Here is a 20,770-nt window from a genome sequence, read left to right on the forward strand (position 1 = left end):
ATCAGCTTCTGGAAGAAATCAACATGGGAACAGCTTTGTCTCCCTGCGTTTGCACCAGAACATTGGGGAAGTGGACAAGTTCTCCCTGGAGATAATTCACCAGCATTACCAACATTACGACCAAGAATACGACTTTCCCGAATCGGATCCTTTGTTCGTACCCCCCAGGGCAATTTAACTGATTCCAGAGGCTGTTCCAAAACACTGCAAGCGCAACACCCACCGCTTCCAAAGTCTATTACTCGCTAATGTTCAGTCTCTGGATAATAAAGTTGATGAGCTCAGGGCGAGGATTTCCTTCCAGAGAGATATCAGGGATTGTAACATACTCTGTTTCATAGAAACATGGCTCTCTCGGGATATACTGTCTGAGTCCGTACAGCCAGTTGTGTTCTCAGTTCATCGCGCAGACATGAAAATATATCTATCCGGGAAGAAGATGGGTGGGGGTGCATGTTTCATGATTAACTACTCATGATTTGATTGTGATAACATACAGGAACTCAAGTCCTTTTGTTCACCCGACATAGAATACCTCACAATCAAATGCCGACCGTATTACCTCCCAATAGAATTATCTTTGGTTATAGTCACAGCCGTGTATATTCCCCCGCAAGCCGATACCACGACGGCCCTCAAAGAACTTCACTGGACTTTATGAAAACTGGAAACCACATATCCTAAGGCTGCATTTATTGTAGCTGGGGATTTAAAAAAAGCAAATTTGAGAAAAACGTTACCCACGTTCCAACAAAACATTGTTCGTAGTATTCGCACTGCTAAAACACTCAACCACTTCTACTCCAACTTCCGGGATGCATACAAGGCCCTCCCCCTCCCTTCAGCAAATCTGATCACGACTCCATTTTGCTCCTCCCTTCCTATAGGCAGATACTCAAACAGGAAGTACCTGTGCTAAGGACTATTCAACGCTGGTCTGACCAATCGGAATACACGCTTCAAGATTGTTTTGATCACGCGGAATGGGATTTGTCCCGGGTAGCCTCCAAGAACAACATACACGAATACACTGATACGGTGACTGAGTTTATCAAGAAGTGTATGGGAGATGTTGTACCCACTGTGACTATTTAAACCTACCCTAACCAGAAACCGGACAGATGGCAGCATTCACACAAAACTGAAAGCGTGAACAATCGCATTTAAACATGGCAAGGTGACTGGGAATATGGCTGAATACAAACAGTGTAGTTATTCCCTCTGCAAGGCAATCAAACAGGCAAAACGTCAGTACAGAGACAAAGTGGAGTCGCAATTCAATGGCTCACACACGAGACCTATGTGACAGGGTCTACAGACAATCACGGTATACAAAGGGAAAACCAGCCACGTCCCGGACAACGTCTTGTTCCCGGACAAGCTAAACACCTTCTTTGCCTGCGTTGAGGATAACACAGTGCCACCGACGTGGTCCGCTACCAAGGACCGGCACCAAGGGATCTCCTTCTCCATGGGCAATGTGAGTAAGACATTTAAGTGTGTTAACCCTCGCAAGGCTGCCGGCCCAGACGGCATCCCTAGCTGCTTCCCCAGAGCATGCCCAAACTAGCTGGCTGGAGTGTTTAAGGACATATTTAATCTCTCCCTATCCCAGTCTACTGTTCCCACATGCTTCAAGATGTCCAACATTGTTACTGTACCCAAGAAAGCAAAGATAACTGAACTAATTGACTATCACCCCGTAGCACTCACTTCTTTCGTCATGAAGTGCTTTGAGAGACTAGTCAAGGATCATATCAACTCTACCTTACCTGACACCCTAGACTACTTCAATTTGCTTATCGCCCCAAAAGATCCACAGACGATACAATTGCCATCACACTGTACACTGCACTTGTCAATCTGGACAAGAGGACTACCTATGTAAGAATGGTGTTCATTGACTATAGCTCAGCATTCAACACCATGGTACCCTCCAAGCTCATCATTAAGCTTGAGTCTGTACTCTGGGTCTGAACCCTGCCCTGTGCAACTGGGTCCTGGACTTCCTGACGGGCCTCCCCCAGGTGGGGAAGGTAGGAAACAACACTTCCACTTTGCTGATCCTCCCCGCAAGGATGCGTGCTCAGCCCCCTCCTGTACTCCCTGTTCACCCATGACTGCGTGGCCACGCACGCCTCCAACTCAATCATCAAGTTTGCAGACGACACAACAGTAGTAGGCCGGATTACGAACAATGACGAGACAGCCTACAGGGAGGAGGTGAGGGCCCTGGGAGTGTGGTGCCAGGAAAATAACATCTCACCCAACGTCAACAAAATAAAGGAGACACATCTACGGGACCGCAGTGGAGAACGTGGAGAGCTTCAAGTTCCTCGGTGTACACATCACGGACAAACTGAAATTGTCCACCCACACAGACAGTGTGGTGAAGAAGGCACCTCTTCAACCTCAGGAAGCTGAATAAATTTGGCTTGGCACCTATAACCCTCACAAGATTTTACAGATGCGCAATTGAGAGCATCCTGTCGGGCTGTATCACCGCTTGGTACGGCAACTGCACCGCCCTCAACCGCAGGGCACTCCAGAGGGTGGTGCGGCCTGCCCAATGTATCACCGGGGTCAAACTACCTGCCATCCAGGACACAGCAGCACTTAGATATTCTGCACAGATTCTGTCAGACCTGGGCCCTGACAGTAAATCTCAGTAAGACAAAAATAATGGTGTTCCAAAAAAGGTCCAGCTGCCAGGACCACGAATACAAATTCCATCTAGACACCATTGCCCTAGAGCACACAAAAAATGATACATACATTGGCCTAAACATCAGCGCCACAGGTAACTACGACAAAGCTGTGAACGATCTGAGACAAGGCAAGAAGGGCCTTCAATGGCATCAAAAGGAACATACAATTCGACATACCAATTAGGATCTGGTAAAAAAATATATATATTTTTTTATTTCACCAGGTAAGCTAGTTGAGAACAAGTTCTCATTTACAACTGCGCCCTGGCCAAGATAAAGCAAAGCAGTGCGACACAAACAACAACACAGTGTTACACATGGAATAAACAAGCATACAGTCAATAACACAATAGAAGGAGGAGGTAAGGCAATAAATAGGCCATAGTAGCAAAGTAGCAAAGTAATTACAATTTAGCAGATTAACACTGTAGTGATAGATGAGCAGATGATGATTAGCAGATGATGGTGTGTAAGTAGTGATACTGGTGTGCAAAAGAGCAGCAAAGTAAATAAAAACAATATGGGGATGAGGTAGGTAGATTGGGTGGGCTATTTACAGATGGACTATGTACAGCTGCAGCGACCGGTTAGCTGCTCAAATAGCTGATGTTTAAAGTTAGTGAGGGAAATGTAAGTCTCCAGCTTCAGCGATTCGTTCAAATCCCTGGCAGCAGAGAACTGGAAGGAAAGGCAGCCAAAGGAGGTGTTGGCTTTGGGGATGACCAGTGAGATATACCTGCTGGAGCGCGTGCTACGGGTGGGTGTTGTTATCGTGACCAGTGAGCTGAGATAAGGCTTTACCTAGCATAGACTTATTGATGACCTGGAGCCAGTGGGTCTGGCGACGAATATGTAGCGAGGGACAGCCGACTAGAGCATACAGGTCGCAGTGGTGGGTGGTATAAGAAGGCGCTTTGGTAACAAAACGGATGGCACTGTGATAGACTACATCCAATTAGCTGAGTGGAGTATTGGAAGCTATTTTGTATATGACATCGCCGAAGTCGAGGATCAGTAGGATAGTCAGTTTTATTAGGGTAAGTTTGGCGGCGTGAGTAAAGGAGGCTTTGTTGCGATATAGGAAGCCGATTCTAGATTTGATTTTGGATTGGCGATGTTTGATATGAGCCTGGAAGGAGAGTTTACAGTCTAGCCAGACACCTAGGTATTTGTAGTTGTCCACATATTCTAGGTCAGAACCGTCCAGAGTAGTGATGCTAGTCGGGCGGGCTAAATACTTGAATCAGTTATAGAAACCATTGCCCTTTATGGTTGTGAGGTCTGGAGTCAACTCATCAACCAAGAATTCACAAAATGAGAAAAACACCAAATTGAGACTCTGCATTCAGAATTCTGCAAAAATATCCTCAGTGTACAACGTAAAACACCAAATAATGCATGAAGAGCAGAATTAGGCCAATACCTGCCAGTTATCAAAATCCAGAAAAGAGACGTTAAATTCTACAAAGAAATTAACCTGGAGAAGAGCCCCCTAAGCAAGCTGGTCCTGGGGCTCTGCCACTGTGTACTCTCTATTTAGGGCCAAATAGAATTCTGTTACTTGACACATTGAAAATAATTTACAAAAAAACAGAGCAAACTAGAATGCTATTTGGCCCTAAACAGAGAGTACACAGTGGCAGAATACCTGACCACTGTGACTGACCCAAAATTAAGGAAATCCTTGACTATGTACAGACTCAGTGAGCATAGCCTTGCTATTGAGAAAGGCCGCTGAAGACAGACCTGGCTCTCAAGAGAAGACAGGCTATGTGCACACTGCCCACAAAATGAGGTAGAAATTGAGCTGCCAAATGTATGACCATATTAGAGACACATACTTCCGTCAGATTACACAGACCCACAGAGAATTTGAAAACAAATCCAATTTAGATAAACTCCCATTTCTATTGGGTGAAATACCAGTGTGCAATCACAGCAGCAAGATTTGCGACCTGTTGCCACAAGAAAAGGACAACCAGTGAAGAACAAACACCATCGTAAATACAACCTATATTTGTGTTTATTTATTTTCCCTTTGTACTTTAATTAGCACATCATTATAACACTGTATATAGACATAATATGACATTTGAAATGTCTTTATTCTTTTGGAACTTTTGTCAGTGTAATGTTTACTGTTAATGTTTTATTGTTTATTTCACTTTTGTTTATTATCTGTTTCACTTGCTTTGGCAATGTAAACATGTTTCCCATAAAGCCCCTTAAATGAAAACAAATTGAAATCTCTCCCCCTTTTTGTCAACTTCCCTTTGATGACCTCATGGATATCCTCTCCCGTGTGTGTGCTTCCAGATGTGTTAAGCCCAACAGATCCTCACAGAATTCCTTCTTTGTTTCGTTATAAAATCTGACAAACACCAGAAACTGGACATTATCAGTGTTATCTGTTGATTCATCCACAGCTAATGAAATGCATGGTGCATTCTGAATGGCCTCATCAACTTGTGAAGTTAAATCTTCAGCTCATATTTCAGTTCTCCTCGTTGCTGTGGAATCTGACAGTGGGATCTGTTTGATTTTTCCCCGAGGTCATATTTTTGTTTACCTTAAAGCAAGGTGTCAGCAACTTCACACATGCGCATTCTTTTACCATCTCAGCGTCTGAATTATTCTTCCTTTTCCCCAAACCCAAACTATCCTCAGTGAACACTCCATTGCATGTTGTTGGGCTGTAAGGGAATTGACAAGGACTTTAGTGGACTTCTCATATTGGGATTTGAGTTGTTTGTTCTCACCTCCGTGTTCAGGGGATACGTCTGATCTCATTTATTATGCCTGGTGCCATAATGGCGTTTAACATTGGCACTTTTCACGAGAGCTACGGACTCACTGCATATCAGGCACATTGGTTTTGTGCTAGTTGCGGGGAGAATGACTACTGTTCCGTCACTCGTCTTTGAATATACGGTTTTCAGAGTCAACTTTTTTTTTAACAAGCCATATTAAGAAAGATAAAGGTAACTAAGCTCCTGTCTGTGATATTTACAGTTGAACCGCGGTTAAATATTTCTGTTTATTTCCGCCTGCTTGTCCCAAGGTTCCGCAGAGGATATTTGGATTAATGTGATTGGGTAAAACGCCTCTTGTACTTGCATATAACCACTCGAATGGATTAGACGGGGCACTAGTAGAGACGGGTGTTGCTTCGGGAGAAAGAGAGAGAGAGTGAGAAAAAGAGGTTGCTGAGTTAGAGGCCCAATGCGTCCGGTTGATTTTTTTTAAAAAGCTGTCTAGAAACAATGGATTGACTTTTATATAACAAAATGCAATGTTGTCCGGTTCTCTGGGTCCGGGTCTGGACCACGGTCCGCCAGTTGAGTTGGGCGGCCCTAGAATGTATGTAAGCAGACCTGGGTTCAAATACTATTTGAAATCTTTAAAATGCCTGCAATATGGGTAGGATTTGCAGGTCTGGAACTATTCTACTGGTAATCACAAATAAAGTATTTGAAAAATGATTTAAATAGTTCTTGAACCCAGGTCTGGATGGAAGATATTAACCTGAAGGCTCTTTCGGGACATAAGACCACACCATTGATATTGATTGCATATGAATGTCAATATAAATACAGTAAATTCCAGAGCGACTTACAGGAGCAAATAGGGTTAAGTGCCTTGTTCATGGGCACATTGACAAATTGTTCACCTATGAATGTCCATGAGTGGAGAGTCTGAACAATGAGTGTTAGGAAGGGATGAAAATGTAAACTTAATGGTAGTGGTTATGTAATGTTGAACAGTGGAGGGTTTAGAGTGGAGGTGAGAAAGACGATCTGATCTAGGAGGATTACCTCCTTGGCTTGCATTGACTTGATTTGCGTCCGTCAGTTAATCTGACATTGTTTTGTACATACTTTGGAATTGATGCTTGGACTCGGCCGATCCTGATCCCGGATCAGTCGCTCTATTGTGTTGGATTAATTTTACAGCGGCCAGGTGCTAAACCAGCTGATTGAACTAATCAAGGTCTTGACCAAACCAATCCCTAGTTGAGGAAGAGAGATTTCATCACCAATTGGAGTAAGATCCTGCAAACTTGAAATGTGGTTATTTTGTGGACCTGAGTTATACAATTAGAACGTGGTTCACTATGGTGGTAAAATACCCAGATTCCTTCTCAAGAGCAAAACATCTTTGATTTCAAGAATGTTCCTGGAGAGTTAAAGATAAGAAATCCGGAATCCTGAATTTCCTGTTTTCTTTTGCCTCATTTGTGTTTGTGTACTGTTTTGGTTTACTGTATGTGCCAACCACACACAAGACATTCCCTCACAGGAAGTTATTAGAATTTGAACTTCCAGTAACAGTCTTAGCCTGTAGGCCAGCGGGACACTATGGATGTGGATACATCACACTTCTCTAAACAAAAGCAGTTAGAGAATGTTCTCGTACTGTATGGTTTCTTATTTGCAGAAAAACACAACATTTTGGTACAAGGACAGAATGTGAAGGAATTTAAGAACTATAACTGCTGTGTTGCTCATCACCATTTTGTCAAGCTAGGGGTACACCATCATGTTATGTAACCAGCCATGTAACAACTCACAGTTGAGTGCTACTCATCTTCAAGAAAAATATTTAACAGTCAGACCCATGGAAACGATCAACCTCAGGCTATTCTTAGTTCCCGCTCGTACCACAGGGTCCTCAAAGTGTAATATTGTCAGTGGACAACAAAAACAATTCACTACCAGCTGCAAACAAACACCTTATGTAAAAGGTCAGAGCAAAGCAGCATGACTCTGGCTTGCTTAAGAGCCCCAGGCCCCAGGCAGTGTGCTCTGTGAAGACAGGGGGTTCCTCTAGCATGGGAATGAGATGTGGAGCTGTCTGGGGAGAAGGTCACATTGAGAGCACCATTGTAGGCTAGTCACACAAAAGACCACCAATCTGCACATAAAGCAATTTTTATTTTTTATTTAAATGGATGTATTCGATGCACACAATGCAATTGCAAGTTGTATTTGGAACTTCTGTTGAATAATATGCTTTCCTGTCTATTTTAAATATTATAGTTATTTTTGCTCAATGGTCATGTGCACTGCCATTTGCTTCTGCGAAATTCTGTCTTGTGTGTGTAAAGAACTGTCACCAAATCCTGGTCTTGGAGAACAACCGTGTGTCCTGTTAGGACCATTGAGATGAACTGTTGAACAAAATTCAGGGGACCGCTATACATCTAACATTTCTCCCCCTAAATGTCTTAGTTTTGACCGTTGAATTAAGCCTGGTTATGATGTGATGCATACACAGTGGGCCTCCAGGACCAAGACTTAGAGTCCTGAGGGATCACTGTGGAAGATAACTCACAGGAGCTCCACCACTACATTGCTCCTACCTATCCAGACTACTGAAATCAGCAAACATTGAAAGGTAAGGGGAAGGGGCAGGCATAGTAGGATTATCCTACTATATTGCAATTTGTGCTCCCATTTTATAGCCACTGTTACCTCCAGACAAAATAGAGACCACATATGAAAAGGTCCACTGTAAATGGTAAACGTTCCGATTCCAACACCAGTGTAGACATTTTGTTGAGGTCCTGAGCTGCTTATTTCTTCTTTACGTGGTGCCATTAGTGCGTACAGTGCATAGGGAAAGTATTCAGACCCCTTGGACTTTTTCCACATTTTGTCATGTTACAGCCTTTTTCTAAAATTCATTCAATTGTTTTTTACCCTCATCAACCTACACACAATAATACCCCATAATGACAAAGCAAAAACAGGTTTTTCTTAAATAACTTAAATATTACATTTGCGTAAGTATTCAGACCCTTTTCTCAGTACTTTGTTGAAGCACCTTTGACAGAGATTATAGCATCAAGTCTTATTGGGTATGACGCTACAAGCTTGGCACACCTGTATTTGGGGAGTTTCTCCCTATCTTCTCTGCAGATCCTCTCAAGCTCTGTCAGGTTGGATGGGGAGCATCGCTGCACAGCTATTTTCAGGTCTCTCCAGACATGTTCAATCAGGTTCAAGGCTCTGGATGGGCCACTCAAGGACATTCAGCGACTTCCGAAGTCACTCCTGCATTGTCTTTGCTGTGTGCATAGAGTCGTTGTCCTGTTGGAATGTAAACCCTTGCCACAGTCTGAGGTCCTGAGCAGGCTTTCTTAAAGGATTTCTCTGTACTTTGCTCCGTTTATCTTTTCCTTGACCCTGACTAGTCTCCCAGTCCCTGCCGCTGAAAAACATCCCCACAGCATGATGCTGCCACCGCTTCACCGTAGGGATAGTGTCAGGTTTCTTACAGACATGATGGTTGGCATTCAGGCCAAAGAGTACAGTCTTGCTTTTATCAGACCAGAGAATATTGTTTCTCATTGTCTGATAGTCCTTTATGTGCATTTTGGCAAACTCCAAGTGGGCTGTCATGTGCCTTTTACTGAGGAATGGCTTCCGTCTGGCCACTCTACCATAAAGGTTCGATTGGTGGAGTGCTGCAGAGATGGTTGTCCTTCTGGAATGTTCTCCCATCACAGAGGAACTCTGGAGCTGTCAGAGTGACTATCGGGTTCTTAGTCAACTCCCTGATCAAGGCCCTTCTCCCCGATTGCTCTGTTTGGCCGGGCGGCCAGCTTCTTCCAACTTCTTCCGAACTTCTTCCATTTAAGAATGATGGAGGCCTTCCCCAGGTATGTGCCTTGACACAATCCTGTCTCTGAGCTTTACGGACAATTGCTTCAACATCATGGCTTGGTTTTTGCTCTGACAAATACTGTCAACTGTGGACCTTATATAGACAGATGTGTGCCTTTCCAAATCATATCCAATCAATTGCATTTACCACAGGTAGAAAGAAACATCTCAAGGATGATCAATGGAAACAGGATGCACCTGAGCTCAATTTTGAGTCTCATAGCAAAGAGTCTGAATAGTTATGTAAATAAGGTATTTCTTTATTTTTATACATTTGAAAACATTTCTAAAAACCTGTTTTTGCTTTGTCGTTATGGGGTATTGTGTGTACATTGATGAGGGGCAACAAATATTTGATCAATTTTAGAATAAGGCTGTAACCTAAAAAAAATAGGAAAAAGGGAAGGGGTCTAAATGCTTTTCGAATGCGCTGTATAGGTGCCCGTTTGCCGTGCATGCTCCATATTTTGGTTACACTGCGCTTTTTCAGAGAGGGGAAAGCCCAACTATATTTAGCCCTAAAGATGGTGGAGAAGAGGGAAGCTTAATGGAGGAGTAAAGCCTATTTCCCAACGGTACTCTTAATGAATGACAAAATAGTCTATAACTCCGAGCTCAGATCTCCCAAGATGACTGCTAGCTTAGATTGAATCGTCTTTTTCTGAGCCTCTTTCCACGTCGGAGAAACCGCCAGCCAGATAAAAAGCAGAAAAAAAGATGCTGTCCTAGCTTCTCACTGGGATAATGACACCTTGCCTGTCCGTTGTCTCAGAGTGAGATGACCTTTCCATCTATAGCACTCTGCTCTCTGCCTGCCACTTCTGCTGTGGTGGCGCTTCACCGGTGCTATTCTTAGCTTGGAGACTATTGAATAATACATCACGGTGCACTCCTATCTCTCCGCCTCCCCACTCCTCCTCAAATGTGTGTTATTGAGGAGTTATGTGAGGAGAAATGGTGGGGGAAGGGCAATACAGTTACAGTAGGCCAGAATGCAGGAGATGGGGATTTTCCATTTTAAAGAAGAGCGGAATTTCGAACTCATTCTTTTTTTTTATGACAGGATAGGAGCAGAAGAAGGGAGACAGAGTAAATAATGGGAGCAGAAATGTGTAGAGTTCATGCCTCAATAGAACCAGGATCCCCACTACAGGGGAAGTGTATGGTTTCGGAGGCAAGAGCATTACCCGCTCGACCAGACTCCGGGCCAGCAAGAGGTGTGTTTTGTGGAGAGCTGGTTTATTGTGACTGCTCGCTGCAGTCTGGCTGCCAATTTGTGGCTGAAGGAGAAAAGGAAGCGAATGCCTATTGCAACCACCCACTCAAGGCTGTCTATCCTTTTCTCTCCATGCACAAGCAATGCTTTACATATTTATACTAGTATTAGACAATTTGAGTAATACCCATCTAGCACATAACATTCTGAGAACCATGTTTCTTAGAGCTTGGTGGAGCGTGGTTGTCCTATGGTTATTTTGCATACAACCTTCCCACAACTTTCTCGGAAAGGTACAGGATAGTTGCTTGGCTTTGGAACATTCCCAGCACATTTAAGGAACTTGATTAAAAAAAAACTTTTTTTCTTGGTATTTCAATACTTTAACAGAACGTTTCCTAAAAGTTCAAACATGGTTACATTTAATTTACATTTTGGAAATGTTCTAGGAACGTTTCCAAAATGAGATTGGGAATGTTCACAAATAGTCCAGAGAACGTTAAGAAACAAATGTTCTTCTGTGCAAATTTTAGTACTTCAGCATAACTTTTCCCACAGGTGTCCTCATGGTTCTATTTAAAATAATAATCTCACATTGTTCCAAGAACATTAACAAACAACGTTATTCTGTGGAAATTTCAGTACTTCAGCATAACGTTTCCTAAAAGTTTCCTCGTGGTTCTATTTAAAGTCATGTTCTCAAATTGTTCCCGAGAATATTAAGAAAATGTTCCATAAAAACCTGTAGTAACATTCAGAGAACATTCTAAGAATGTCATTAAAAACATAATCATTCTGTTCTCAGCATCAACCAAATGCTTTCTTTCTTCTATCTTGTTAAGTGTGTTCAGGTGTGTTGGCCACCGCCTACTAATTGGCCACACCTGATCTTAATGAGTGCTTGTTTCCTTTGAACCGGGGTCTGTTTGAATAGCCTAAAATTAACAACTTTGTATGAGTTTAAAAAACATGGCAAACTAGCTCCATCCTGGTGGCGCAGTGGAATAATTCCATGGCTAAAAAACAGAAGATCATAAGTTCAAATCTCACTGATGCCGTGCCACTATAAAAAAAATATATATTTGCATGATTAATGCCTAAGCAAATTAATTTCCATGTGTCCTATCTGTGCTTGGAGTTCAAAACAATTAACCGAAGCTAGCAGTGTTAAGTCTTATTGAAACGTGTTCTCAGAAAGTTAATTAATAACCTATCATTTCTGTTCTCGGAATGTAAATTAAACTTCCCAGGAAAAATTTCAGGGAACCATAGTAAAACCTCCTTGCAAACTAAAATGTTACGTTCCCGGAACAGTCAAAAATCACTTCCGTTCTCAGAATGTTTAAAAAACCTTCAGTTTTACCGGTCGGGAAACATATTGCTTCGTTCCCAGAACCAATGGTAACCAAAATAACTTCCAAGGGACCAAATGTGCTAGCTGGGAATAGGCCGGGATTCAATCCAAGGGGTGTTATAAAGCATTACACAATAACAGACTTTTTAAGGTACTTTACTTTTGAGCCGATATGCGTTTACCATGTCTCTGCGAATGTTTGGGAAAAATGCCTTTAAAAGGCGCATTGTTGGCTGAATAGCCATTTCAGGACAGTGGGTACCTACCTATACACCTGCAATACACTGCATTATCATCCCATGTTCTACAGTATGTTCAAGAAAAGTAGATGTTCTGAACTGTACTGTATCTTAGACAGCTGTCCTTGGGTCAAAATGAAATGTATAGGGTAGGAAACATCAAAACATCTAATGAGCGCTTAGTCTCTCGACTTTCCGTCTCCAAATAAATTAAGATATTACTTTTTTGCCAAGAATAGCCAATGTTCTGCACATACACACAGCTGTTATTAGGCCTACACTGTAGCAAGGGTTCCCTGGGAAGAATCCATTGTCTTCCACGAGAAACTGTCGATAAGCCACACAGCGGCCAGGTCAATGTCATGGTGATATAGCGTCCATTGGGGCTTTGAGAGTGACTCCATTTCATTTGTTGAAAATGTTATGCCTTTATCACACACTCGCACTGGAGTGACAGATGTAGGATACACAGTGAGCTCCAAAAGTATTGGGACAGTGACAATGGTGTTGTTTTTTTGGCTCTGTACTCCAGCTCTTTAGATTTTAAATGATACGATGACTATGTGGTTAAAGTGCAGACTGTCAGCTTTAATTTGAGTGTATTGTCATCGATATTGGGTGAACCGTTTAGAAATAAGAATAAGAATAAAGAATAAAATATGTTTCTAAACACTTATAGATGCATGTGGATGCCCCCCTGATTACACATAATCCTGAATGAATTGTGAATAATTATGAGTGAGATACAACATTTTAAATGAGAACAGAGACTTATACAGACACACAAATATCATACACCCAAGACATGCTAACCTCTCACCATTACAGTAACAGGGGAGGTTAGCATTGTTTGGAGGAGTATGATATTTGTGTGTCTATACTCACTCATCGTTATTCACGATTCATGTAGGATTATCTGTAATCATGGTTCAAATCACAGTTGAAATCCAAAGTGCTAAAGTAAAAAATTGTCACTGTCCCAATACTATTGGAGCTCACTGTAGTTGGTGGCTAGTGTTGTCAAGTTCTTTTTTTTTGTGGAGGACAGACTATTATACTGCCATGTTCACAAATAAATGTCTTATTGGACAAAACAAGTTTGATTTGAATTGAGCATATCTGACACAAGATTGTGTATTAGGCTGACAAAACTTTACATAAAATCATGCAGAACAAATAAATATTAGATGTTAAACTGAAAAATAAATGCTGTAATTTGTGCATCTCTGGAAATACTAAAATAACATGGCCTTGTATTAATGTTCCTTGGAAAACGATTTGATCAGACAAATAAGTTAATGAATTATTCAACAGTATTGCTAGTAGCAAGTCTGTATTGACATTGATTGTTATAAATGTATAAATGCTGTATAAATGTCCGAACCTAGCACAGCTGTCTAAAATATCATAAGCCAAACTCTCAACTCTGTTTCTTGTTTATGTTGTCATTTCAGTCAACGATGTATAGTTTCAAAATATGCTAACTGTCATGTTGATCTCATGGACTCCTATGTATTTGAGTGGTTCCCCAGCTCCACCCGTCAGCTTATCAAACAAAATGGCAAGGTTAGGCTGTTGAAATTATAAGTCTCTGTTCTCATTTTTTTATTTTATTTAACCTTTATTTAAATAGGCAAGTCAGTTAAGAACAAGTTCTTATTTACAATGATGGCCTACCAAAAGGTCTCCTGCGGGGACGGGGACTGGGATTAAAAAATATATATAAAATAAAAATATAGGACAAAACACACATCACAAAAAGAGAGACAACTCAACACTACATAAAGAGAGACCTAAAGTCAACAACATAGCAAGGCAGTAACACATGAAAACACAGCATGGTAGCAACACAATATGGTAGCAGCACAAAACATGGCACAAACATTATTGGGCACAAACAACAGCACAAAGGGCAAGGGGGTAGAGACAACAATACATCACGCAAAGCAGCCACAACTGTCAGTAAGGGTGTCCATGATTGAGTCTTTGAATTAAGAGATTGAGATAAAACTGTCCAGTTTGAGTGTTTGTTGCAGCTTGTTCCAGTCGCTGCAGCGAACTAAAATGAGGAGCGACCCAGTGATGTGTGTGCTTTGGGGACCATTAACAGAATGTGACTGGCAGCACGCGTGTTGTATGTGGAGGATGAGAGCTGCAGTGGATATCTCAGATAGGGGGTAGTGGGGCCTAAGAGGGTTTTATAAATAAGCATCAACCAGTCGGTCTTGCGATGGGTATACAGAGATGACCAGTGTACAGAGGAGTATACAGTGCCTTGCGAAAGTATTCGGCCCCCTTGAACTTTGCGACCTTTTGCCACATTTCAGGCTTCAAACATAAAGATATAAAACTGTATTTTTTTGTGAAGAATCAACAACAAGTGGGACACAATCATGAAGTGGAACGACATTTATTGGATATTTCAAACTTTTTTAACAAATCAAAAACTGAAAAATTGGGCGTGCAAAATTATTCAGCCCCATTACTTTCAGTGCAGCAAGCTCTCTCCAGAAGTTCAGTGAGGATCTCTGAATGATCCAATGTTGACCTAAATGACTAATGATGATAAATACAATCCACCTGTGTGTAATCAAGTCTCCGTATAAATGCACCTGCACTGTGATAGTCTCAGAGGTCCGTTAAAAGCGCAGAGAGCATCATGAAGAACAAGGAACACACCAGGCAGGTCCGAGATACTGTTGTGAAGAAGTTTAAAGCCGGATTTGGATACAAAAAGATTTCCCAAACTTTAAACATCCCAAGGAGCACTGTGCAAGCGATAATATTGAAATGGAAGGAGTATCAGACCACTGCAAATCTACCAAGACCTGGCCGTCCCTATAAACTTTCAGCTCATACAAGGAGAAGACTGATCAGAGATGCAGCCAAGAGGCCCATGATCACTCTGGATGAACTGCAGAGATCTACAGCTGAGGTGGGAGACTCTGTCCATAAGACAACAATCAGTCGTTTATTGCACAAATCTGGCCTTTATGGAAGAGTGGCAAGAAGAAAGCCATTTCTAAAAGATATCCATAAAAAGTGTTGTTTAAAGTTTGCCACAAGCCACCTGGGAGACACACCAAACATGTGGAAGAAGGTGCTCTGGTCAGATGAAACCAAAATTGAACTTTTTGGCAACAATGCAAAACGTTATGTTTGGTGTAAAAGCAACACAGCTCATCACCCTGAACACACCATCCCCACTGTCAAACATGGTGGTGGCAGCATCATGGTGTGGGCCTGCTTTTCTTCAGCAGGGACAGGGAAGATGGTTAAAATTGATGGGAAGATGGATGGAGCCAAATACAGGACCATTCTGGAAGAAAACCTGGTGGAGTCTGCAAAAGACCTGAGACTGGGACGGAGATTTGTCTTCCAACAAGACAATGATCCAAAACATAAAGCAAAATCTACAATGGAATGGTTCAAAAATAAACATATCCAGGTGTTAGAATGGCCAAGTCAAGTCCAGACCTGAATCCAATCGAGAATCTGTGGAAAGAACTGAAAACTTCTGTTCACAAATGCTCTCCATCCAACCTCACTGAGCTCGAGCTGTTTTGCAAGGAGGAATGGGAAAAAAATGTCAGTCTCTCGATGTGCAAAACTGATAGAGACATACCCCAAGCGACTTACAGCTGTAATCGCAGCAAAAGGTGGCGCTACAAAGTATTAACTTAAGGGGGCTGAATAATTTTGCACGCCCAATTTTTCAGTTTTTGATTTGTTAAAAAAGTTTGAAATATCCAACAAATATCGTTCCACTTCATGATTGTGTCCCACTTGTTGTTGATTCTTCACAAAAAAATACAGTTTTATATCTTTATGTTTGAAGCCTGAAATGTGGCAAAAGGTTGCAAAGTTCAAGGGGGCCGAATACTTTCGCAAGGCACTGTAGTTCTCATTTGAGTATGTGGGTGCCAAGCCTTTCACCAAATGTAATTCTTGAGGTGGAGTAACTCTGCAAGATCACGGTAGAATCTGTTTTTAATTCTAATTTTCTTTATAGGGGTGTGTTTGTTAACAATACCACTGAAAATATATTTGAAAAAGGTCCACGCCTCTTAGACAGAGGAGATCAAGCTGATTCTATACGATTTTACAATTGAAGCCATTGTATTCTTTATGCTGTTCAATGTCATCATCCAACTCTTATGATCAAACCCTAAGACAACCAGTACAATGATTATTAAATGTAATAACATTGATTTCGTTTAGTCGTCTTGTCATAATAGTAGTATTATTAAATACATTGTCTTGAATACAAGCATGATTTTTCTGTATTTGCATTTCATTGTATGCATTTGGTACGTATATACGTTGCCTATAACTGTTAGGGCTCCAGCAAATTGATCACCTCTTCAGAGGGAAAGAGCAGCAGTGTGGGAGGGCAATGGGCACTACTGCCACAATACCCAGCTGTGGCACGTCAGTGGCGAGTTCAGCGCGTGCGACTTCAAGGTGTGTGACCTGACTTTGGTCCTCACTCAGAGCTCTGGAATTGAGGTTTGAAGTTGGTCGGGGGCGAGACATGCTGTGAGGTTGTGTGGTGGACTCTGTCTCGCTACCTTTATCTTTTGGGCGGTGAGTTTGCCACATGCACTGAGGGCTGAGCCCTATCTATTATTGATATCAAAGTCTTTGAAATGCTCACATGCACAGGTGACTCTAAAGTCAGGGGCATTTGGTTTTTGTGGACTGTTTGAAGCTTTGATGGTGAGGTTTAAGCAAACATGAATCAGTCATTATTTTGAGTTGCTTATTTGTATGACCCAGGGACCATCTTATTAGTATCCCATCATTTTTATTACATTTTAAGAAAAAACGTATATACAGTTTTGTAATCAGTTTGAGATAGGCCTATAGATGTGTTGTAGCTAGCTACCCATATCAGGAGTATATACATTTAGATAGGTGAGTCAAGATAATAAATAAAGGCTAATTGTAGCCTATTTTACAATTCGAAACAAAAGCATTTGAAGAATAGAAGCAACTTTGTGAAACTGAGAATATGTTGTCTGAGTGATCGTGGATAACTTGAGTGGGAATCTCGTATGCACCTCCTCCGGATAGCAAATTATACATTCAGTCGGGAAAGGGGGAGGTTCGCCTGAGTAGCGCATCACGACTCAGTTCAAGAAGGGTGCTGCCTGTGTGTGTGGAGTAGACTGCAATGGATGACAGTGAAGCGCGCAGCTGCACATGCAAGACGACAGTAGACTTAGTGTTTGCTCTTCGTCTCTCTGATAATACACGATTTGAGACAATAAGTTAAGACAGCCAGAGGTTTCAACAGCGGTAAAACGTGAAATACAAAGAAATCGCGCGTCTGTGGGTATTCCAGATGTGGGGGGCGCCTCTAGTAAAGCATCATAGTCGAGGTTTAGACGCGAGATGGAAAAACAAGGTGTTCCCCAATAGAACAACTACATTGAGGAGAATGATAGGCGAATTTGGTTTAAAAGTCTACTTATTTGATGTTGACCTAGCTTGAATCGAAAATGGTTCAGAACGTGGTTCTGGTATTTTTTCGCAGGAGACTCAGCCAGAGGCCGAACGTTGAGGAGTTGGAAAGCCGGAATATTCTGAAACGTGAGTTGTAAAACTGCCTTTTTATTTACATTTCTGCACTTTTTATGTTTCTTTTCGTTGAGTAATGTGAAATTCATGCGCAGGACTCTACCAAGGTGGACAATACATACATTTATTATGATACACACATTCACTCGTGCAAAATTCAGGAGAGGGAAAGGATGAGCAGCACACATTGTTTTCCAACATACATACTGTAACATGACTTGATGTTGAGAAATTCGTTTAGAAAACTGACCAACAGCACATATTATTTTGGACAGGCTCTATCTAGCGTTGTGTTTCTCTTACATAAGCGTTTTAATTTCGAGATTCTATGGGAATTTGGATCTGACCCTGAGTGAAACAAGATTTACATTTAGACCAAGAATTATGTTTAAATGGTTCAAATATACATATATATCCCCATAGATTAGACTTTATTTGTAATATCTGAAGCGGTGTCTACAGTCAAACACAGTGGGACACTGGTGTTGATTTCATAATCATTCACTCATAGATAAGGTTTAGGGTCAAACAGTGACATCACTGACATGTGGATTAGGGGGATAACTGATGAAAATCAGTTGAAACCTCAAGTGTTCTTATCAGTGTCGTTGTCTATCACTAATTGTATTATTCTCATTGGTTTAAAGAGAGAAATGACCAGACCGAACAAGAGGAGAGGAGGGAAATCAAACAGCGGCTCAACAGAAAGGTATGTTACACTTTTTTATTACACTACTTAGTTATTATTCAGTTATTATTATTCATTTATTGGTATAATTGGCAATGTAATAATGCACTAACAGTAAGGTACACTACATCCCATTACTCCTGACTGAAGTACTTGTTCTGTTTTTATACTTTATTTCATGCTATACACTATTTATTTAATGCTATACACTAGTTGTATCTTTGTTTTGTGAAGTGCTCTGGATAAGAACATAACAAGACATACAAATATTTGTAAAAAGCCTACTATGGCAAAATCGTTACTTTTATGAGAGCAGCATTATGATGCCAAAACCACAGATGAATACAGGAATTTCAGACCATTGTGTATTTCAGCTCAATCAGCGGCCCACAGTCGACGAACTACGGGACCGAAAGATTCTCATCCGCTTCAGCGATTATGTCGAGGTGGCCAAAGCTCAAGATTATGACAGGAGAGCAGACAAGCCCTGGACCAGGCTTTCGGCAGCTGACAAGGTGTGTGTGTGTGTGTGTGTGTGTGTGTGTGTGTGTGTGAGAATGTCAACCATGTCAAAAACAAGGATCCTTCGACTGCATCTCCCATATTTCACATTCCACACAAAATTAATGATTCCCAACTCAAATGGCAAAGTGACTGGCACATACCCTTTTTGAGCATTTTGTGATGTACTTGTCGTATTTATTGCCCTGGCTACCTCCTCCATAGAGCCAGAATGTCTCACTTTTTTCTAGCTAGCTTCAGTTTTTTTCTCACTCCATATCTCAGACTATGTCCTTGTGGCTAAGACCTTGTTGTTGTCATCTTTCTTTTGTTTACTACGCTCTCCGTGCTGAGTTTTGCAGACTGTGGGTCGATGCATGCGAGGGTCGATGGGTGCGTGGTAAGCTTCTGCTTAAGGATGCTCTCTAGTCTAACGCTTGTTTTCTTCCTCTGCAGGCGGCTATCCGAAAAGAGCTGAACGAGTTCAAAAGCACTGAGATGGAGGTGCATGCCTCGAGCAAGCACCTTACGAGGTCAGTGTGTGTTCTGTGCTTGCTTCTATTCTTGGCTGCGGCTGACTCTATTTTTAACTCCTCTTGCATGTCTAGAAAAGGTCCACAGAGCTAAAGATAGATGCGTAAAAGGGGAGGAGGGGAGTCCTTGCTTACCTTCCCCGCGGCCTGATATTGGCAAGAGAAATTACAAATGCTGTCTGTCCCCAATTAAGTGTGTGTGGTAAACGAATGTCCTCCAGTCGATTTGTACCAATGATCTAGGGAGACAGCAACCCCACTCCCCCGGTGCACATAGCCGTGCTAAAAATAGCCTCACAAGATTGATGAATAGCTGTAATAATAAGTGGAGGGATTACAAAGGCACCTTCTGCGCTCATGACTCTTCCTCCCCCTCACTCTTCCCCCTTCCTTTCCTTCTGTAGGTTCCACAGGCCATGAATACGAAGGGGAGATACTTCTATGAAGAAATACTGCTGAGCCTAGAATTTTCGGTTGCTGCGTCGGCAGCGGTTAGAAAACTGCCGGAGCACTTAAAGCCATTCTTCCAGAGCCCGGTCCTTTGTCTGCAGGGTGTCCTCGATTCCTCCAGCACGCCCCTGGCCTTCATCGATAGGAGGGGTGGACGGATGGTGATGTTTGGGTGTGTGGCAGTGAATCCCACTGTGGGAGCTGCCTGGAGGCAGAATACTAAAGACGGAACCCCGGACTCCGTCTGTCTGTCTGCCCATCGGTTAAGATGGAGCCGAGGGAAGAACAATCTACTTCGGTCTGTGTGCGTGTGTTTTTTTAACAGTCTCCTCTGAGAAGGTGGCAAACCCGTACGTGGAAGATGACGGTTGTGCATGTGACCAGCTTCACCTTTTACATAAAAAAATAATAATAAGTGTCACTTGGGGGGGGGGGGGGGGGGGGGGACTGTGGGACTGTGTGGTCGGTCAGGGGTAGATTTTGTACCAACTGTATATATGTCAATCTGAACCGGACTGTCAATGTCTTTACTGAAAATAGAAAACCTTTGTAAGCACTACTTGTCTTCAAAATACAAGGTCTTTAAAAAAGTGTTTTTGCCTCCTCTTATTTTTGGGAATCAGCTTATTTTTTGGAAAGTTTTAATAAACGGATTGCTAGGCAGCTGAACAGAGAGCAATAGTAATGTCGTCTTTTTTAGGTATTAACAGAGGCTCACTCCGTCATGGCACGTTGGCCAAAACATGAATGGGTTTGTGGGGGGGGGGGGGGGGGGGGGGGGGGGGGGGGGGATAAAGGTCTGTGGTAAATAAGGTCTGTGGTAAACACAG

The 20,770-nt window shown here is 42.1% G+C and overlaps 1 protein-coding gene across 1 annotated transcript in view; it reads left to right on the plus strand.

Moving 5' to 3' along the window:
* LOC139367558 (phosphatase and actin regulator 3-like) overlaps nucleotides 1-20,346 on the plus strand; it is a 53,518-nt gene extending 33,172 nt beyond the window's left edge. Inside the window, exons 8-12 of the mRNA XM_071105807.1 lie at nucleotides 17,725-17,780; nucleotides 18,416-18,477; nucleotides 18,831-18,971; nucleotides 19,414-19,490; nucleotides 19,895-20,346. Of these exons, the coding sequence (XP_070961908.1) occupies nucleotides 17,725-17,780; nucleotides 18,416-18,477; nucleotides 18,831-18,971; nucleotides 19,414-19,490; nucleotides 19,895-19,910 (352 nt within the window). The 3' untranslated portion in view covers nucleotides 19,911-20,346. The remainder of the gene's footprint in view (nucleotides 1-17,724; nucleotides 17,781-18,415; nucleotides 18,478-18,830; nucleotides 18,972-19,413; nucleotides 19,491-19,894) is intronic.
* The last annotated feature ends 424 nt before the right edge of the window (nucleotides 20,347-20,770 follow it).

The sequence above is a fragment of the Oncorhynchus clarkii genome, chromosome 16, assembly GCF_045791955.1.
Source record: "Oncorhynchus clarkii lewisi isolate Uvic-CL-2024 chromosome 16, UVic_Ocla_1.0, whole genome shotgun sequence".
NCBI classification, from domain to species: Eukaryota; Metazoa; Chordata; class Actinopteri; order Salmoniformes; family Salmonidae; genus Oncorhynchus; species Oncorhynchus clarkii.